The sequence below is a fragment of the Sprattus sprattus genome (genome assembly GCF_963457725.1).
Source record: "Sprattus sprattus genome assembly, chromosome: 12".
NCBI lineage: Eukaryota > Metazoa > Chordata > Actinopteri > Clupeiformes > Clupeidae > Sprattus > Sprattus sprattus.
Window position 1 is genome coordinate 901,418 of NC_137910.1, and position 22,500 is coordinate 923,917.

General features: G+C 41.3%; 2 protein-coding genes across 2 annotated transcripts in view; one reads left to right on the forward strand and one right to left on the reverse strand.

Moving 5' to 3' along the window:
- Positions 1-6,941: 6,941 nt before the first annotated feature.
- Positions 6,942-17,122, reverse strand: perp (p53 apoptosis effector related to pmp22). The gene is made up of 3 exons (XM_080848437.1): positions 16,802-17,122; positions 12,466-12,606; positions 6,942-8,754 (listed from the first exon to the last, which is right to left on the reverse strand). The coding sequence occupies exons 1-3, from the start codon at positions 17,004-17,006 to the stop codon at positions 8,540-8,542; spliced, it is 561 nt and encodes a 186-aa protein (XP_080704563.1). The 5' UTR covers positions 17,007-17,122; the 3' UTR covers positions 6,942-8,539.
- Positions 17,123-19,178: 2,056 nt separating this feature from the next.
- arfgef3 (ARFGEF family member 3) overlaps positions 19,179-22,500 on the forward strand; it is a 56,196-nt gene continuing 52,874 nt past the window's right edge. Inside the window, exons 1-2 of the mRNA XM_080849493.1 lie at positions 19,179-19,312; positions 22,320-22,371. Of these exons, the coding sequence (XP_080705619.1) occupies positions 19,228-19,312; positions 22,320-22,371 (137 nt within the window). The 5' untranslated portion in view covers positions 19,179-19,227. The remainder of the gene's footprint in view (positions 19,313-22,319; positions 22,372-22,500) is intronic.

Consider the following 22,500-nt stretch of genomic DNA (forward strand, 5'->3'; position numbering starts at 1 on the left):
GACCTTTGACCTTGACATCTGAAATCTAATCAATTATTGCCATTATATTACCCAATCTCCACACAAAGTTTGATGGAAATCGGTCCATTCGTTTCTGCGTAATCCTGCTGACAAACAAACAGACAAACAAACATACAGGGGCGAAAACATAACCTCCTTGGCGGAGGTAATAATTATAAATAATTAGGCAGTGCATCATTCAAACATTGAGATATGTGTGGAATCTTTTCAAGGTGTATCTTATGGTGTATCTGTTGTTGTCTTTATAAACATGTGTCTCAACCCATCGTTAGTATGTGGGCCTATTCAACAAAACACTGATGACGGAAGGATCCCACTTGACAACTCAAGTGAAATCTTTGTTGTTGTTAAGTGTTGTTTGGAATTGGTTTGATGGTTGTAGTGTACCCTTTTGTTATAATACTAGGTCGATGGGTATGAGTACTTGCATGTAACAGTGACAGGTGTGGCTACCGTGTGAAGTCCCCAACCAATAGCACAAGGATTTTGACATCTTTTTCTGTGTACAGCAAAAAAAAAAAAAAAGTCAATTCAATCTGGGTCACGGCCTTGCAATTTGAAGCCTATTTTTGCATCTGCTGCCATCTACTGGTGAACTGTGCAAACGTCTCTGTGTTATCCATCAGAGTAATCCAAACCACAAGATCCCTGCCCTGCATGTCACAGAAAGAGTGAAGTCATTCAGTATATTATCTCTGCATTAGCTGCACTGTTGACCTATATTCCACAACTAGGTATGCACGACAGTTCATCTATTAACGTAATCAGCCCATTATCCAGATGGCATTCCCCAGGCTGCCCTCAGGCAGATAGCTCCCCTCCTTTGAGCTTGGTTGTCCTAAAGATTTCTTTCTGTTCAAACAGAGTTTTTTTTCTTGTGCTGCTCCTTCAGGATTGAGGCCTTCGGTTTTGTAAAGCACTCTAAGGCAATGAAGCAGTGTTCAATCAATGCTCTATATGAATCAAGCTATGGAAATAAATGTGTTTGAAATGGAAGTTGATGAACCACTGACACTGAAACAAATTAGATAGATCCCTCTCGCTGTCAGTTGCCGTGCAGGTTGCCACCGTGAGAAGTGTGGCCTATTTTTGCGAAGGGATCTGCTCCCATCTTGTGGTTGTTTAGACGAACCTCACTCTGCATCCCATTGAAGTAGACCTGACAGCAACATCCTCTGAATGTGTTTTCTCCTTCTTCACTGTATTATTGACCTGACCCACAAGCACCAGGCACCAGGGCACTGGACCTGCCTCCAGAACACATCAGACACTAGGGCACTGGATCTGCCTCCAGACCACATCAGACACTAGGGCACTGGACCTGACTCCAATTCAAATACTGTCTGGGTATTAGAGTAGCAAGGAGGGGAAAACACATCTGGGGACCTGGGGAATTATATGTGGATGTGTGAGCTTATTGCATTTTGTATGGCTTATTTTCATGATATCCTCTGTCGGAAACAATATGAGACATGCTTTTAAATGATGAGAGAAGAATATTGTAAGGTACAACAAAGTACTACTTTACTTCTTTATCTGTAGGGTATTTTCCTGCTTCTCCAGCTCATTTCCCGTTCTGTTTTAGTTTATTTCCACCTAATGTCTGGTTCACAGTAAAGCTTCTCCACATCCTAACATGACCCGAGCCTGAGTGTAAAGATCATACCATCTCCCAGTTCACACTTAACGCTACGCTTTGGAGTCTGAACCCGCCCAATGATTAAGACTTCAGTCATGCTTCCCAAACATAAAATCTCACTGGCCCATCCCTGATACTGGCTTCGTCAACCTCCCACTCTCACCAGCAGGCGCTTCCCCAAAGCATTTCACCACTGTGTGTCATCTATGAGAGAGCTTTGCAGTAATTTTGCAAAATATCATGGAAATATCATGGAATAGTTCCCATTCAAGAATACATGAATGGGATAAAAGGCCATTTGAAGGCTCTCTGATTCTAAGGTTCACAGTAGCTTTCAGTGGTGAAGACTGTTTTCATCTGTAAATACTAATTTTTACCGATGAACAGTTCTTAGTGCGAAAAAGGTGGATGTATTTAAACCGTAGTCAGTCCCTTCCGTTAAAAAAAAAACAGCCACATTTTTTGAGCACATTGCTTTATTAGTGCACCACATCTTATGGAGGATAGATACTACTTCAAATATTACGTTTTTGAGATTCAGTTTCCATTTGAATAACTAGGCCCACTTCCAAGGAATTAAGACTTATTTCACCAGGGCTCATAACATCAGAAAACAAAATAACTGAATTTTACGATTGGACGGGTATGGGAAAAAAGGGTGACCGGCGTTTTAAAGTGGTAGTAGCCTACTTAGCCTAGCATTCGCTGGGAGGTTTGTCTCTCTGAATCCATATAGTCAGTCTCAGTTCGAAGTTAGCCTTCATCTGAAGGAGGTTTGTATGTTCTTCCTTTTTAAGCCAAGTTATTGTTTGTGTTGCACTGTGTGAGTGTGAGCAATGGTAATACAAAAGTAAATAATGCAAAGTAAATGCCTTTCTTCTCATAAAAGTGAAATGAAAAGTGAACAGTACGCCAGCCCGTTAACTGACAGCTCAGCGCGCACCAGAGGAGGGTGTTGTGTGTTTTGTTTTCTATTGTGCGTAGGTCTTCCTTTTTTGTGACGTAGGTCAAAATTAAGTCTTCCTGAAAAAGAATGACCCACTTCCACCTATTCTAATTCGCATGCTGATCTCTTGCAGTTAGTTTGCCTGGCATAGCCTAAGGACGATGCTAGCGAAGTCTAGATACAGTCTACAGTGATGAGAGGGAGAGAGAGAAAGAGATGAAATATTCACAGGAGTGGCATGGGACCATTTCTTGAAGTACAGGGTCACCTAGTGGTATGTTTGGAAAATGTAGCCTACATTTTTACTTCGTTAAAACAAAGCGCCCTGGCAGCCCTCGGCCATGCAGTGTTCAAAAACCTACTCTCCCACACATGACAATCATGACTAAGTAACGGGATTTACAACGAAGTAGATTCCTAATAACAACCTGATTGATTTGTTGTGAGTGTTTTGGCTCCTGGTTGTTGTGCCTTCCGGGTTTTGTCTTTCTCACGGAATGTTAGGGTGGAGCGCTAGCGTGAACTCTGTGCAAAAAGCCCCACCCTGCTGTCACACCTCATACAGTAATGCTTTTCTAAGGTGTGGATACATGCCTGCAGACTGTGCTCAATTACTCTGCTAGTTCTATGGTTGTTGCAACAGAGAAAGTTATTATGGTTTGAAATCACTGACTGCCTGAATGCATCGTGAGAGATGAATTCATCGAGAACATTTCGGTGAATCCCAACTCACAGTTGTTGTACAGGGCTAAAGCCAATACTGATCCTCAGAGACCAACACAGTCTTAAAACTCAGAAGACCCCAAGGTTCGTATTAAGATTGGGCACAACTAGAGCTAAAAGAGAAAGATAGATTCCACCACATCTATTTCTTATGTGGCTTGATGTGCCCTGTAGAACCTGATAATGTAATAATTTCCTGATAACGTAATAACCCTGATAATGTAATAAAAAATCCCTCATAAGTCCCTAAAAGATGTAATAAAACCTGATAATGTAATAATATCCCAATAATGTAATAAAGTGCATTTCCCAATAATGTAACAATCGCCATACCAATAATGTAATAAAATGTTACATTAATTGGAAGTTATTACATTATCAGGTTAGCCTCAGTTTTGCAGAACCTGATAATGTAATAAATTCCTGATATTGTAAAAACTTTGGTCAGTGCTGAAATGTTGGGACACCAGTTATTCAGACCAAGTAGTGATGCTGTGTAGACAACCACCCACTATTGTTTTGCTCATATTTTTATCCCAATGGTATAGGCCTTTAGCCTCGCAAGCCAAACCTGTACAGCAAGAAGCTGTACAAGGGTCTGGCACAACACGATTTTCAATGTGGGCGGGATTAACGGTTGTCTGTTAAGTTGCCTCTGCACGCAATGCCACGCAGTAGGAATGGCGCTACAACCACAAAATAAGTGCAAATGAGGCAATAACTTGATCTGTTGGATATGAGTAATGGAAGGTGGAAAATGGAAAGGATGAGTCTTGATGTCTTAAGCCATTGTGTTTACCACTGAAAGGACAAGCCAACAGAGGATCCATTCAAACTGCCTTGTCATGTGCAAAGTCAAGGGAAAGTAGAGGAAATGCATGTTGCATGATGTTTTGCAGTATATAGTGTAATTTTTAAGGGACATTGCCACACAAAATCAAAAGAGAATTTGATATAAATCAAATAGCGAAATGTCAGCTATTGATGATCAATGAGGACTTAGAAACTCAATGTTCTATGTGCCCATTAGCTGCCGGTCTATAACATACCAAAATGTTCTTAATTTTTCTCTATTAGTTGATTACCACTGAATATCCCTTTCACCATTGTAAAAATTGTGCATGCGCAATCATATAAAATATATACTGTATCTGCTAATAGTGAAGCAGCAGGTCTCTGGACAGCTTCACTGCTTGGACCTCTGAAACTGGAGACCTGATGCTACAGCACCAACCAAAGTTATTACAATATCAGGTAATTATTACATTATCAGGTTCTGCAAAATTATTGGGAAATGCACTTTATTACATTATCGGGGTATTATTACATTATCAGGTTTTATTACATGTTTTAGGGACTTATGAAGGAATTTGTATTACATTATCGGGAGTTATTACATTATCGGGAAATTATTACATTATCAGGTTCTACACGCCCTTTAAAGTCTCTCTTAGAAGGTAATATCTGGAGTTATTCTGTTGTATCAGGCTGATTTATTTTTATTTTCAGTGGAACCATATGAAGCAAATGTAAGTTTGTAACTTGACACAAACATAATGCAATTATAACATACTCCTACAAAAAAAATGTAACAGATAAAACTAGTTTTCAAAACAATAGAAACAAAAGACAAATGCATATTGACCCAACTTAATTTAAAATCTGTGATGTGCAACATTGCATAGTTACTAGGGCAGGGCATTACTTGTTTGTAGACAAGTCTGTTTCTGTGTCTTCCTTACAAAATGTTCCTGCTAAAGAGAAACGTCTGGATTTTTCAACCTGGGCCCTGTTTTTAGATCTTTTTGGGTCTTAACTTTTACTAAGGACAATTAACGATCAAAATCATTCCAGTATTGAGTAAACACGCTATTACTAGTAACTGCAAAATGGCTATACAATATAATCTCCTGCGTAAGGCATCTGCACCAGATACCAGCTTGTTTCCGCCACTGCCAGGCTCATGATGTTATTGGAGGTGTCTGACTACATGGAAAGGATCCCTACAGAGATAGACCTGTGTCTGTTTACCTCAATAACTGTAAAGAAACTGTTTCTACAATCTTTTTCTACAGAAACTAAAATTTAAAGTAACATTATGCAACAATCTTACCTGAAAAAAGATAGCTTACCTCACAGCTTTAAAATCATTTTAGTGGTACACTGATTCGGAATACAGAGAATGGCATCTGTGCCACTGCCATAGCATTCCGAACATTGGGGTACAGGGTACGAGACCTCTCACGAGAACTATGTGATGCTTTATGGCACCTTCTTAGGTAACAACTACCTTGACCCGTGCGCTAGCTATAAGATGAAGCTAGCCCAGTATTCTCTGTATGGACATCATGGCAGAGGCGACGAAGAAACCAAGGAAGACGTCGGGAGACGACAGGAAGAGAAAAAGAGAGAGCTTCACAGTAATGTGAACCCCCTGTCGCACATATCTAATATTTAATGTTTAATAATTGACAATTAACCTGCTAAATGTTTATATACCATATTGTTACTATCTATGACTTATTGTTTCTTTTTTATTATTATTATCATTATATATTTATATTAATTGTGTTTGTACATTTTATGTAAACATGCTTTGGCAACGTTGTATTGTATGCAGTCATGCCAATAAAGCCTTTTGAATTGAATTGAATTGAATTGAGAGAAACCAAGTAAGAGACCAAACAAGTAACCGAGCAAGTCAGATGCCAAGCAGGCCTTTCTGTTACACTTTCTGTCAGTAATAACTGATTAGCTGTATTGTCTTGTGTTGCACTTGCTTGATTTTTGGCTGTGGAACATTGTCAACTCGCTAGTTTTCATCATAAACTTCCCTGCCAATGTTATTTATGAAAAAACCTTTTTGGTGCCATCCCTGTCTCAGAGATTTGTAGTGTTTCCAGATGCCCAAAGCCATCGACCTGTTCTGTCTCAGCCTAGCATCCAAATAAATTAACCTCACGTCAAAAAGTTTGATCAGTCTTTGTTGATCTAACGCCAATAAGCCTGGGAAGTTTGCAACTTTGAAAACCAAACTCAGTTAGCTTGTGATAAATTACACTGTCCAATGTACGTATATTAAGAATGTTCGCCAACAACATTTTATTACAATACACATACGTACTCATACACAATGCTTAGAAAACAATGTACTATATGGGCTGGAAACGAAAATGTGTCAGTTTATTTATTTCTTATTCATCTCCAATGTTACAATAAATACAACTATGCAGAGTCGTATTGGTATAAAATCTTAAATCTGTCAAATCTATTCAGTCTATCTTATATATATACATGCTTCTGCAGTTGTCTGTGTGGTCCATACCCTTTAGCTTGTCAACAAATACACATGTGCACTGTCCATTAGGGGGTCTCGAAGTGCGATTTGTATTTACGACAGTGGTGTAAAAGTGAGCTACCCTCACTCTGTAGCAAAAAATACCAATTTTCTCAGAATGGGGCTTTAAACTACAGAAACTGTTGAGACAGTTGTGGGTAGTGCCAGTTGTGGGTAGTGCCAGGGTTAACAAATCCCACACTTTTCCTTTAACGCTTTTCATTTTGTGAGCATTTAATGGAAACATGACAAACAAATGGCAACATACACCAGAATGAATGTCTGAAAGACTTTTTTATTGCATAAAAAATACAAACAACTATTGCAAACAGTCTCATAATATCAATTAAATTACAGTTATGCCAATATCTTGTTTAATAGTACATTGTCATACATATCTGAAAAAACAATGGTTTTAGAAATTTGATATTCAACAGCAGATTGGAGATACTACGGTATATAAGGCACTGATATTACTATAGCAGGGTAAAGTACAGATAGCAAGGACTAGAGAAGAGCACGCCCCAATCATGTGTGGATCCATTAAACTGAGTCCAATCAGAGCCAGTTTCTTACCAGACTTAGCTGGAAACTGGACAAATAGTTTGGACAAAAAAGTGATTGTGTTTTAGTGTCCTAAGTGACATTTGGAGGAAGGACACCAGTTCAGTTGCTTCTTCCCCTCTGCAGCAGTGTCACAAAATCTGCATTCATAAATGATGAATGTCACAAAAACAAGTGAAGATTCAAGTTAAAAATGTTACCTTTTGACTTTGAACTTTGACTAATACATGGACTGTATAAAGCCAGGTGAGTCTATCACTCAGATGGGTATCAATATATTGATCACAACCTTTTGTGTAATAATGGATAGTCAGAGTGTAACAACAGCCACATAAAACACAGAACACACACACACACACACACACACACACTGAAACAGTGAAGAGTATTGCATAGTATAGAATTCCAAGTCCTCCCTTTCAATTCAGTTGCGATAATCCTCTGGAAAAAATATAGTTTTTCTTGGAGAAATATATACATTCATCTGCAGGATTAGTGTTTTTTTTCTTTCTTGCAGCTTTATATATTTCAATGACTTATACTTAGATCGAATTGGCCATTGGGATTAGTAAAAAGCTTTAGAAAGCCATTTTAAAGCATTCGATGGATATAGACAGCACATAAGGTTGATATTTAAACCTATTTAGATATGTATTTTTCTTTTTCTTTTAGTGGGCATTAAGAAGTTCTTCTCACACGATCATATTAATACATAGCAAACACACAGCACACCAAGTGAGGCCTATTCTCCTTTCCATAGGGACGATCACCCTGTCCTGAGCCAGCTTTGCAATGTATAAACTGACAATCTTCACTTCATTTGGTGGAAAGGTTTTCAAAATGTACTTAGAGAGCGATTTCAGTTGATGTATTACAGAGCAAGCGTGGCTTTAAGTGAAATGGGTGAATTGGGACAGGCCGTTACACACAGGGCAAAGAGTGGCGAACAATTACATGGTTCTAGGTTTCCAACATCCTCTACACACACATGACATCAAACAGGCAGAACCCGGGGCTAACGGAACAGGTTATAACACAACCTATAGACTATTCTTTTAGGTCAGGTCCTGCACAGAGATTAGTCTTGCTTATGAAGGGCAAACAAAGGACAAAAAAACAACAGAAACAAGAAAGATAGAAATCAACATGGCCAAGTGTTCTAAGTCTGACAGGAGATGCTCCGCTTAGAACAGATTAGCCCTGTTTTTAATCCGTCAGTGTTTTCAAAAAAGTCTCTACTATAAAATGTACAGTATATCTATCTCATCTCTCATAGGTTGATACCAGAGAGTGTGAGTGTGTGCTGTGTTTAAGCGGAGGAGTAGATATATTTAGTCTTGGCCAGGCCGCTCAACTCGTCCTCGTAGCGGGGTAGGCAACAGAAGAGGATGCCACAGCCCATGGCCAAGATGGTGGCGCCCCAGCCAAAGCCGTATGCCCAGGTGTAGTCGTAGTGACCCTCGAAGATGAGCACTTCGTTAAACTTGATAGGATAGATGATGAGGGCGATGATCTGCAGGACGACTGTTGGGTAAAAAGCGAGAAACGTTTGTTTAGGAAGAGCAGACATTTTTATCCAAAGCGACTTACAAGGATGATTACACATTTACACTGATGGCACATCAGGAGTAATTAGGGGTTCAGTGTCTTGCTCAAGGACGCTTCAACAGGGAATCGAACTAGCAACCTTCTGGTTACCAAACGACTTCTCTACCTCCTTTACCACTGTCACTGTAGGACAATACGTCATTAAATCTATGAATATTCTGACATCTTTTTGAACCTTTCAATTTTAGCAGGTAATTGTGTATGTATGTTACATAGATAAATAGATATTTAAATAGATACATAGATTCATAGGGGCACATCATAGGAGCACAGAACATTAAGACTTCTCAGTGTGTCTGAGTACTGGGAGCATTGTTTTTTTCTCATCGTCAAACTAGCACCCAAAGTTAACACGAGGGAGGGAATGTTTCACATGTGTGTGAATAACAGCCCAACCCTGCCTTAGGGCGTGTCAGGGCCTTACAGAGCTGCAGAAAGCTACGCAGTTGCCAACATTTACTCATTGCCGGGAAGAAAATGTTCTTTCTGTTTGTTGGATTCTGCTTGTCTTTACTAGCGTAGCCTTTGCTGTTCACAACACACCTACATTTGAAGACATGACTGGGTTAAACCCTTCACTTTCTCTCTTTAGAAAATGACAAGCTTCAGTTGAACAGTTAGTTAGTTTTTTTAAAGTGAAGAAACTACACTGAAAATGAGTAACTCCCTCATACTGTCAACAGCTATGGAAGACCCTTCTGAGGTGGTGTTATCCTTTCTAGGAGACAGGAAACCCTACTGCCAGTTTTTTTCATATGAATGGCGTCGCTTGGTCTACTTGCGTGAGAGTCTTTAAGTAAGGGATTAAGGCCGCTGAGGTGCCAAAAATATTCTGCAAAGTGGATGCAAAGATATGTGCCACGTAGGTCCTGACTCGTGACGCACAATGATGGACACAGCCAAGCAATCACTTCAGTTTTGGGTGTTATTTTATTGGTCCGCAGCCAAAGTGTAACAAAACAAAAAAGTTTACTCACAAAAACGTATCTCACTTTCAACAAAAACTTCTCTACAAAAACAAACAGGGCAATGTTACCTTCTAATCTATATATATCCAAACAGTCTTTGAGTCACAAGTACTTCACCTTGTTCACTCTGACTTGTCTCCTTCACTCTCCTCGTACATCTCTTCAGCGGGCCAGGTATACTAGTTATCCCCACCCACCAGAAGAGCCCACTATTCATGTTTACGCTAAACATCCATATGGTGTATTACATGGTGTAGAGCATAATTTCAGTGTCCTTCATTTAAACCCCAGTTATGGTTCAGGTATGTTTAACATTAGCCAAAAAAAGGACACATTTGCTTTGGTCTAAAGAGAAACCGACCCGTTTAGTTTCCAGGCTAGTAATCCTTTCTTTAATATAAGATACGGCAGTCGGTTGCTTGGTTAAACTCTCCTTACTATCCTTGTTATAGTTAACATAACATTCTTTCCTTTTCAACCAGATCTTCTTTTTATACATATCTTGATATACCGAAATACAGACAAGCAAATGCAAGCGACCATGGCAGGCAAGTTGACTGAGACAATCATAAAAGTCTTGACATCCTTTGGCGCATTTGAAGGGCAGAGAGGGGCTAAATTGTAATGGAAACTTGCAATGGAGATGGAAACTAGCTTGGCACGGCCTGGTTGGGCTCAGCAGAAAGTGCCTAAGGCCAAACCCCATATATCAGACAGCAGAGGGGAGGGGTATAAGGGCTGTGAGGGTGGGGTGTGGTCAGGGTGGAGGTTGGGTGTGTGGGAGTGCATGGCCTCACAGAGAACTCTTCACTTCACACATTCTCATTATCTCACTATCGCCACGGTGACTCAGCCAGGCTCAGTACAATCTTCTTGCTTCCATGGCAACGGCATAGCAACCTAGAGTGGACTGCCTTTGCACTAATGTTTTTGTAAGCTGCACCTCAAACTGAGAGTGGCACCAGAGGCACAGAAACAGGCCATGACAGGCATGCTGTTGTTACCCTACATGTTTACTTCCTGTAATGGAAAGAGTATATATATTTTGATAATTTGATACTGGTTACTATGTGTGTGGTTTTGCTAAACAGGATCTAACCATAGGGTAAAGTGTGGTTGGACCTCTTATGCAACAGTATTCATGATTTTTCTGTCTTTTTCTACTACAGGCACACATTCTTTGGGTGAAACACTTAAAGAAAAAAAAAGATCTTCTTAAAAACTAATCTGGGCCTTATTCAGTTTTGAATAAACTAAAACAAGACTGCTTGAAAGTTGTACTGATTTTACATCAGCCGCATCCGAGTGATGAGTCAGTGTCTATGTATAGCTTGCGTAATGACAAAGTCAATGGAAGAATCTTCTGCAGGAAAACCACGACTGCCACAAATTGCACCAAGCGCATTCCAAACAGTACTGGACTTTAGAACATCTGATCACAGTGTGCACTGTATGCAGCATAGGAAGCCAGTACATGCCACTGACATCAGAACATTTATAGGAAATCCATTCACAGAGGATGGCAGTCCAAACCCCCAGTTTAAATGTGACTCTTCATCAACACTGACGTCCAGGGGGCACCACCATTCAACACAGCGGTGCAGATGGGATTTTTAAACTGGGGGGGGCGCTAACATCGCCTAATCAGCTGTACAGAGTTATTAGCTGATGATTGTCGCCTTACGTAGGGAGAGTGGGGGGGACGGATCGGGGTCACTATGAATCTGGGGGGGGGGACATGTCCCCCTCGTCCCCAGTGCTATCTGCGCCCCTGATCCAACATGACGGACAGGGGGGTAAGGGGAGAAAGGGTTACTTCTCTCTTTAAAATGGCTGCCTTCTCATGGCCGCTGGTGCCTCAAGCGATTGTCAATATTGTCTGTATCATGAACCCCCACTGGCTGAGGAGGAAAGAGGATGGAATCTCGAGAAGACCTATCACATTTCAGCTCTGCAGACAGTTTACTAGACTGGTCAAACCAGTTCTGGGCTTTCCTCAGGATTAAATAGAGGCAGACCTGGCGTCTGGGGGAAGCAATCGGGGAAGTTGTCCAAGGGGGACCTAGGACCATTTTAACCAGGACCACCAATGATTGGTGAAATATTCAGACAAATGTGTTTAGTTTGATAGACCTGAAGCTTTTCATCAATTCATTCATCCCCTTCAGCTACAATATGTAGCCTTAACATGTCAATTATACCGCAAAATGGTTTGTGCTTAAGGGTATTATACGTTAATTTGCCCACGCCCAGCTGTCAATCTGTCAACTCATAAACGTTGAGCTCAAAAGCTAAAGGAAACAAGACAGACATGCTGAGGCATCAACAGAACAAGGTGGGACGGTTGTTCTTAGTTCTTACTTTGCCACGTTAGTCAACATGTCAACAGAACAATGTGGGACGTTGTTGTTCTTACGTTTGAGACGTTAGTCAACATGTGGTCCTTATCATGCACAGAAGATTACTATTGGCTGGCTAGCCACTACAGTAGGCTATTTATAACTTGGTGGTTTTCTACCAGCTTGTTAAATAAGAACAAACCAGCTAGCTAATTAAAGTAAAATGAAATTTACAAAAAAACGATTTGCACTATTTCAGATTTAGGGCAAGATGAGTATAGAGTACAAGCTATGAGTATGACGATGGTGAGCTTTCTTACCTGTGAGGATGACCAGGCCACCAACAACAGGTGTCAGGCTGAGGTTGAGAGAGCAACAGAGGGCGACACAGGAGATGATGAAGGCGATGATGAGGAGGATGAGCCCGATGATCATCAGAGCCGCCACTGCCATGGCCCACGCTGCAGAGAGAGAGGAGAGAGCAGATACACACTTTCACTCTCACACTTCCTCTTTGTTTGTTTATGAAAACTACAGTATGTAGCAAGTAAGTAAGTAAGTAAGTAAGACTTTATTTATATAGCACATTTCGTACAAGAGTTGGAATTCAAAGTGCTTTACATAAAATCAATAAAAGCAAGCAGCAGGAGCAATAAAATAATGGTCAACATCGATGTTCTGATAGGCTACTTGAATTATTAAAATCATAATAAACGTAATAAAACCCTTCTGAAGATTCTCATCCTAAGATGTTGGCCATCAGCGTTGTGACCCCCTGACCACTGAAAACACCCGGAATTTGATGACCTTTTCTGATTTACGGTTCACCATTGTCTTAGATGTATTTAGATTCCACCCTTCAGTTTTCCTGTTTGTGTCCTGTTTGTACACATAAACTGGTCAAGAACAGCTTCTCTACAAACATTATGCAGGAATGTAGTCTTTTATGAAAGCTTGCGATCTCAGTTTCTGTCTGGAGATCCGTGGCTTTCAGTGTTTTTGAGTTGTACTGTATTTCGTCAGCACTGATTGCCAGTGAAGGTAAAGCAGGGCTACAATAAACAGTGAAAAGTGGAAGCTTCACACAAAGCAGATAAACATCATGAATAAAAACACTTTGAAAAGAAATTATCAAGTAAGTTTATCGAACTGGTACACCATAGAATTCCAAACTCCCCAACACAAAGTTATACATTAACCACCTTTCACTAATATGTAACTAGCCTTCAAATGTATAAATTAACCACCTTTCACTAATATGTAACTAGCCTTCAGATAGGATTACGACACTAGCACACAAGCTCCACCTAAGAGGAATGGTAATAGCTGAGCACGTTCATGCTAGTATTTCTGCTGACTTGTGCATGTATTCCAAGCACTAGCAAGTTGATAAGACACAGTCATGGGTGCCAGTATTTAACAGGCCAAGATTTTGTCATCCTTAAGAAGTTAAAAGTCTGACAGGATGCTACAAGTATTGTGTGCTCAACCACAGGGTTCGGTAGACAAAGGGAACATTCCTGCTTTCTTAAAGGTACAGTCTGCAATTCTGGCTGGGATAGTGTTTGACTCGGCTTCATCCGCTTACCTTGTTTCCCATTGACAGAGCTAAGACTGTGTATGGATATGAGCTAGGACTGTATGGATATGAGCTAGGACTGTATGGATATGAGCTAGGACTGTATGGATATGTTACAGTGACTGAGCTAGGACTGTATGGATATGAGCTAGGACTGTGTATGGATATGAGCTAGGACTGTGTATGGATATGAGCTAGGACTGTATGGATATGAGCTAGGACTGTGTATGGATATGAGCTAGGACTGTATGGATATGTTACAGTGACTGAGCTAGGACTGGATATGTTATAGTGACTGAGCTAGGACTGTGTATGGATAATATAATATCTATCTATCTATAATTGCTCTCTGAGTTGTTCATTGTCTCTTCATGAGCTGATGGAGAGAACACACCTAGACCTGAGGCGATTACTCATGCTGCGGCAGGTTTTACAGTACCAGTCAAAAGTTTGAACACACCTTTCATTTTTTGGAGAAGTTTTTACTTTACTTTTATTATTTTCTGCATTGTAGATTAATACTGAAGCCATTTAAACTACGAAAGAACACATATAGAATGATGTTCTAAACAAAAAAAGTAGAAAATAATAAGAGAAAAGAAAAAACTTCTCAAAAAACGAAAAGGTGTGTACAAACTTTTGACTGGTACTGGACTTACTTTCTTTTGTATGCAAAATGCTATGCTTGGTTACATATTTACTCCTTTTAATCCCACAGATCTACGACAGGGCTAAACTAAGGTTGACAAACAGTTCCTCTGTTTTATCATGCAGTCTGTCAGCACTAACACACACACAAACACACACACACACACACACACACACACACACACAGACACACACACACACACAGACACAAACACACAAACACACACACACACACACACACACACACACACACACACACACACACACACACACACAGTTCCTCTGTTTTATCATGCAGTCTGTCAACACTGTCATGCCGTCTGTCAGCACTCTTGGGTGTGGCTGCACATGGCGACCTCACCTTGTCTGACTCACTCATCTTCAAATGCACACCTGAAACCCAGGTTTGTATCACACGTCTCATAACTGACTATTATTCCAATTGAACTATGGCCAAACGGATAAATCTGTCATCAGCAACACTTCAAGCAGTTAGGGTTGTCACGGCAGCTTGTTAAGCCGGAAGAGTAAAAATATTGAGCCGTGGTTTCTTAACAACACACAATTTTACAATGTAGAAATTACTTTTATAATTACAAGCGACTTGAAAGGTCATTAACCATTTAAACACTTTGTATGAACTGAGTACAACATGCTGTTACAATGACTGCACAGTCAGTGATGTGAATGTTATGGTCACCAATGCAGCTACTAAAACTGGGTTCCTTCCCCTTTGCCAAGGAAGCATTGCACTTGAATTCATATTTGTAAGTACAGGAGTATGCAGCTCCCATTGAAGGATCTAGAACCAGTTTAAACCTCAGACAGATGAATACATTTAGTTTAGTGGCTGGCTAATGGTATAGCAGCTGGAATCTTGTCTATGGTTTTCTCAAAAAGGCCTTATTTCTTTTGAAGGCCTTCCTTGCTATCAGTAAAACAAGGAATGACTTTTGTAAGTTGGTTAGGTCAGAGGAAAACAGACTAGCTGAGGTGAGGTATGTTGCCACCTAATGACGAGTTACGTCACCGTATTCAGTAGCCCCATGTGAATCACTGTCTATATCTCATAGGTTAGACGCTCTCACTCCCGATGAATCAAAGGCTTGTCTGGAATCCTCTCACACACTCATTTTGCAGCAGTATGCAAGCAAGTGCTGTTTCATGACAACTAGTAACAATTAAAGAGAACCCTTTCTTCACCCAACTACATTTTCATACGGCTGATTCGGAGGGTCTGGCTGCTTACTGTAAGTCAGATAACATAAGGCAGTGGTGTGTGCAGTAACTTAAAGACTACAGCCTTGTAATGTAAAGAAATGTCTTGCCTCTATTCCAAGACAGCAGAATGTATGATTAATTTTAACTGAGCCCTTTAGGCTGCTAAATTTAACATCACAGCACTTAAAAGGCTTCATCATACATCTACTATTTCTTTAGATAAAATAGAAAACATATTAAGAATGTAACAAGTGGTGTTCAAATAGACATTTTGGTATCTGGCATGAATAAGAACAGATTCTCATCTGAACACTGAAATGGTTACTTCAGTTATGTTAAGTCCAATTCATTAGATCACAATCACATGCATTACAAACAATACAATTAAAATGTTGGCTCCCTTCTCTTGTGCTTTTATTGAAATATGATTGACAAGGGATGTTAAAATGTAATACAAACGACTGCTTAAGGCAGAGAGACCAACCTTTCTAAAGAAAAAACTTTAACCTGCTACAAAACATACGCTCTTATCCAGCTTTATCATTATGCACCTTGTCCCATCACATGAACATATCTACATTATCCAAATTATGTTCATTTTGAATTTACTCAAATACTAAGAGTACAATATTATGAAACCCAGAAGATAAAACGGAGAATATAGCCCATGCTAAGGTTCTTTGCTGTTTGAATTTCAAGGACAGCATAAAGCCGTCTGGATTTCCTCCACCTTGAGGTAAAACTGACATTTCACGTCCCAGATGGCCCACACTGAATTGCAAGCGTTGGAACACAGTGAATACAACTAAATGCCTTAAGCGCATTTTGAAAACGTTTCACATTTTGAAGGCAGCGCAAACTTTCCACACACTGGTTGGTTAGGCAGTTGTCAACTTGGGCACAGACGAGAAATTAACTTCTAGTACAGACTCAAAGCCGATGGTCAGAGTTCATTCCATGACTCCGGCAGAAAGGCCCAAGGCTATCCCACACCCGATCGATAAGGCGATGCCTAAATTCGAACTTTTACTTTTACGCTGGCCTGCCACCAGTTACGGTACAGTTACGCTATCTATTTTCAAGCGACAAAATACCGTGAAAGAAATATAACAACACATTTCTGTCCTTCCAGTCACCTTGATGTTAGTAGATTACACGAATGTTGTTTTCTCGCTACGAACACCAATTCGCGTATTTCTGATACTTACAGTATTCCATCAGCGACTTGGCGGTCCAATCCTCATTCCTGCCGCGCCAATGTGACCACATATTTGCGTAATGAGACTTTGCGTCCTCGTCTTCGACCCATCCGGACGTGGCCGCGATCGCAATAATGTCAAAAACGATGGCAAAAAGCAAAAGCAGAGGCAAGATCCACCTGCATCGTGGGTACGCAATCCCGCAACGAAACATGATTTAATTTCAGGTAAAGAAAAACACCTTTGGCTTACAGTTCGGGTCCTGGAACTCTTATGTTCCTGCGACTTAATTCACTCCTTGTAGATCACACAAGAACTCGTCTGTTTATAAACTAGTCTACTCCACCCAAATACGTAACTTGATCCGCGCATTGAAAACCTGCTCACAAACCTGTAGGGTTGGGCCTGACGGCACTGCACAACAGCGACCAGCATCACAATTAAGCCCAACCCACAGTGAGCACAGTGCTAGGTTCAGATGGCATGAAGCTGTAACTCTTTCCATACCGTAGACAAGCATGTCAGTGCGTACCTCGATGTAAGACACATGATATTTTTCTCCACACAAGCAAAATGCAGTTCTCTATGAGACCTGGCAAAATGATTTGATTCTGAAAGACAGACAATGTGACTATAACATTTAAAATGACCATAATAAAACAGTGTACTGGTTATTTGCATATTTAATATACCACAAGAACATGCTTTTTAAGATTGAATACTTTTTACCTAATATTTGTTGTTCTCAAAAGCACTTACAGAGGAATGTATTCATGCTATCCATGTTTAGATAGACACCTGAAATGCGGTTGCAGTAGGCTAGTTCATTTAGGGTTACTCTCCAGATCATCCAAAATGCCACATCACTCTGAATAAAGACTTGAGGAGACAATTTCTCTTAATTAAACATACTCTAAAGTTCCTTCACAAGTAACTTTCCACTTTTGACCGCAGGTCAAAGAAATGTTTTATACACACACACACACAAACACACACACACACACACACACACACACACCGGACACACACACAGACACACACACAGACACACACACAGACAAACACACACACACACACACAGACACACACACAGACACACACACACACACACACACACACACACACACACACACACACACACACACACACACATACAGACACACACACACACACACACACACACACACACACACACACACACACACACACACACACACACACACACATAGCCCTCCAAACGAATGTCTCCCATCCTGCTCTCTGTTATCAGAATCAGGGCTGTGACTGTCAGGTGGAGTCTCCAGACAGCCTGCTAAAGACCTGAGAGATTCTTACCAGACATTAATACTTGAATTATAGCCTTCCTGGCCTATTGCTTTACTGGATGACTTATATTGTCTTTAATGTTATATAGCTCCTTTGTCTTATCTGTTTAATTATCCATCTAATTTGCTTATGGACAGACAGACACACATACAGAATGAGGAGTAGATCACAGAAAAAAGGCATAGGATAGCCCACCACGTTAGCCAACGTGTTTTGGAATTACCTACTTTTCTGATGGTAACCTGGCCTTGAAGTAGTATTTTACTTCTTCTAGTGTAACCTCAACTGCCTATCGCTGTACTTGTATGTCTGTCTGTCTTCAGAAACTGTACTCTGCACATTACATCTACATGCCACATGCAGAATAACGTTTGTATTCTGACACATGAGCTATGATAATATGGTCAATCATACTCCGAATGAGACATACGCCCCCTATCGGTGTGCGTGCCAGGATGCAGTAGGCGGTGGCTTAAAGATAAGGTAGCAACAGAAAAGACTCTTCGGATTCCTGAGCGGCTGCAAAAAATATCTGAAATGGAGTGCGGAAGTTGGATATTTACGATGAGTCACGTTCAGAACAAACAGTCCATATATTGTTGACAAAATCAACAAAAAAACGTTGGTTTCAGTTAGAAACGGCGACGTTTTTAGCTTTAACATTAGTTGTAAATGACCGTGGTCTTTAACCGGCTGGTGCTACTTAAATTCAATTTCATGTAATGCATGAGAATCCACCACCGGAGTTTTGCTCCGTCTATAGACTAGATTTCCTTGTTGGTATTAAGGGGGAAAGCCCGTACAAGCAGAGTGCTAGCGGGTTCATCACTTCGGTTTTAGTGCGAAACCAAACATTGTGGATGCCAAATGTAATTGAAATGCCACGTAGCCTTGTCGTTTTAGAAATGAAGAGCAATGCATTTGATTGCCAAAGGTAAACAATAGCTTCCTTCCTGCTCTGGACCACGGAATTGACGTGTGGTCTTACATCACTGGCTCGGGAGTGATTCATCTCTTCACCCTAACCAGAGAAGATGCTGCTGCGCGAGTAATATTGGGACTGCGTTTTTGACATCATCAACCATTTCATCTGCTGCCGCCGTGGGGTCATGGAGGAAATACTACGGAAGCTTCAAAAGGGAGCCTCGGGACACAAACACAAAGCCATCCGGGATGCCTGCGCTCTTGCTTGCGGTGAGTTGGCAGCCGCGCGCGTCCACCTGTCACAGAGGTGGCGCCTGGCATGTGGAGGCGCGAGCAATGGCAACTGAGATTAAATCTCAACCCAAATCGCCGACATAACTTTGCTTTTCCTTTTTTATCTGTTGTCTGGTATTTTGATTTCTTCTTTGTTATATGTTTTGAGTGGACCCCAGGAAGAGTAGCTGATGTCTTCTGCATCAGCTAATGGGGATCCTAATAAAATCCTAAATCCAACTGGCACTGGTCCACTGCAAACACTATATAAATTCGATTTCGAAGTTATAGTGTGAGTTAATGGCGCTGTGGCAGTCACTATATACTCTTACCCTTATTTATTAACACCGTTACTGCAACTGGTTGGAATATGCAAAGCAGACTCCAGAGATAGCTGTAGAAGTTGGCTGGTGAGAAGCTACATGTGTCCCTGTTTCCAATCTGGTATTGAAACTGCATGACATTGCACTTTAAAATCGTGTGCGTAAACTGAAAGGCCACCTCAAACTCCAAAGAGTCTATATGTCATCAACATGCGATGCTCCATGTCATCAACATGCGATGCTCCTGCTCTTACAATTTAATCAGTGATGTTCAACATCCTCGTGTGTGCATTTCAAATGAATTGAAATGTAAAATGAAATGACACACTATTTCTCACCATTGCTCTCCGTTTAGATTCTATTTTAATTATGGAAATAGGTGTATGTCTCAAATCTTATTGGCTGTGTCATAAAAGGCTTTTGTGCATGCAGAACAAATGACAACATCAACCAGCTTCGCAGTTCCCTACTATTTTCTTTTCAACTCTTTGACCACACTTCGTCCACTTTGTCACCCCGCTCTCTACCAGCGGTGCAGATTGTTTTTTTAAACTGGGGGGGGGGACGCTAACATCGCCTAATCAGCTGTGCAGAGTTATTAACTGATGATTGTCGCCTTACGTAGGGATCAGCGTGACTATGAATCTGAGGGGGATATGTTCCCCCCGTCCCCAGTGCTATCTGCGCCCCTGCTCTCTACTTCTATAGAGGGGGCAGTACACCATCCAGTCAGGCTGCAACGCTTTACAGTTCATCATTGAATTATTGATGTCAGCTTCTTCTGTGGGAACATTAAGTGCTTCCACAGTAATATGATGTTATTTTCAATTTGGGTAAACAAAATATCCAGCTTTTTCTGTGTCCTGGCCACATGTGTGGTGTGTTGTCAGGCTTCCTGGCTTCTGGTTCACATGATGGGTTGTGTTTGACTCCTGTCTGCGTAATACTAATCTGTAGCTATCCCCTATTGCCCTTCCGTTGATGATATTTGTATGTTTTTATGGTCCCATACATCTGAAGTTCCATGAACCTATATGTGCCGTTGCGTTCGAAGCTTTTTTTATGTAACTGAAATGAATACATTGATCTATTTGCTGTCACATGATGTTTCAATGAAGTTTCCTCACAGTTGATACCATCCCATGGTCAGTGGAGCCTATTTCCATATAGACTTGTTAGATTGGCCTTCCTCCAGCAGTGACCAATAAAGCGCCAGCACCTAGTGTGTCACCCCTGTCCGTCAGGCTTGTAATGGTTCTTATCAGTACTCTGACGGGCCGGTGTAGAGTGTCACCCCTGTCCGTCAGGCTTGTAATGGTTCTGATCAGTACTCTGACGGGCCGGTGTAGTGTGTCACCCCTGTCTGTCAGGCTTGTAATGGTTCTGATCAGTACTCTGACGGGCCGGTGTAGTGTGTCACCCCTGTCTGTCAGGCTTGTAATGGTTCTTATCAGTACTCTGACGGCCCGGTGTAGAGAGCATGGCTGTCCTGTGCCCTTGTGAGGGATCACTCCTGGTTAATGTGAGAGCAGAGACCTTGTGCACACACACACACACACACACACACACACACACATGCGTGCGCACACACACACACACACACACTTGCGTGCGCACACACACACACACACATGCGTGCGCACACACACACACACACACACACACACACACTTGCGTGCGCACACACACACACACACTTGCGTGCGCACACACACGCGCACACAGGCAAACACACTCTCCTCATCCAGCCATCACCTGCATGCAAATTGAGCTGCTGACTCCGTGTGATGCTGACTGGCTGTTGTGCAGGTTTTAACCCAGGCTCAGAAAGGGCATGGATCAGGGCATAGTGTGGGGTGGAGTGGAGTGGAGCAGAGCCGTGTATCAGGGCATGGTTTGGTTTGGAGTGGAGTGGAGCAGAGTGGAGTGGAGTTGAGCTGGTGGATCTGGGCCTCATCTACTCCAGGGACCAAACGGGACCCTTCCAAGAGAATGAGAGCTGAAACAGCTGCTGTCATGGTTACCGTCCTGTCACTCTCTACTGTCTGACCCAGCTGCTGTCATGGTTACCAAGAGAGTGACAGCTGAAACAGCTGCTGTCATGGTTACCGTCCTGTCACTCTCTATTGTCTGACCCAGCTGCTGTCATGGCTACCAAGAGAGTGACAGCTGAAACAGGCCTGTATTAAGTTGGCTGATAAATCTAAAGCTTAAAAAGAGAACTAACCAATAAGGGAGCTGGTGTTCTTTTCATGTTATGATTTATTCTGCATGGATAACATGTGTACAGGTCAGGGCATGATCCGTTTCAAAGTCCAGCTGCCATGTGGGCATTAGAGGATCAGTGCTGTGATTCCCAACAGTTTAGTTCTGCTACAACCATCATTACATGTTTGCAAGACTACCATTTTGGCTTTTGAGATTCACAGCCCAGGGCCATATCAGTTCCATATTCTAGCCACCATCTTGGTATAAAAGAATGAGGTACAGCTATCCTTTTTTCCCGGTATTAAGAGCAGACCTTCACCATCAAATGAAGATTCTCCAGGTTAACAAAACATATGGCCGAAAGGATACTTTAAACTGGTCAAAATGGCTTCAAGTGGTCTAAAATATACTTTTGACTTGTTTTTGTCGTTCAACATTTCATTCTTGTCTTTTCTCTTTTCATTTCTTAACAGAAACACTTGAAGCCCAGAATGGCTCAGTCAAGGTCTTGCCTTGCCAGCTCAGGTAAGAAACTGGATCTGTTATGTGGTGAAACAGCGGTTTATTGTTACAATGACAAATGGCCTGTTTGGCCTTGCCTTAATGTATGTAATTAATTTGCTATGCATAGTGCGGGTGGGCCGTGTGGCCAAA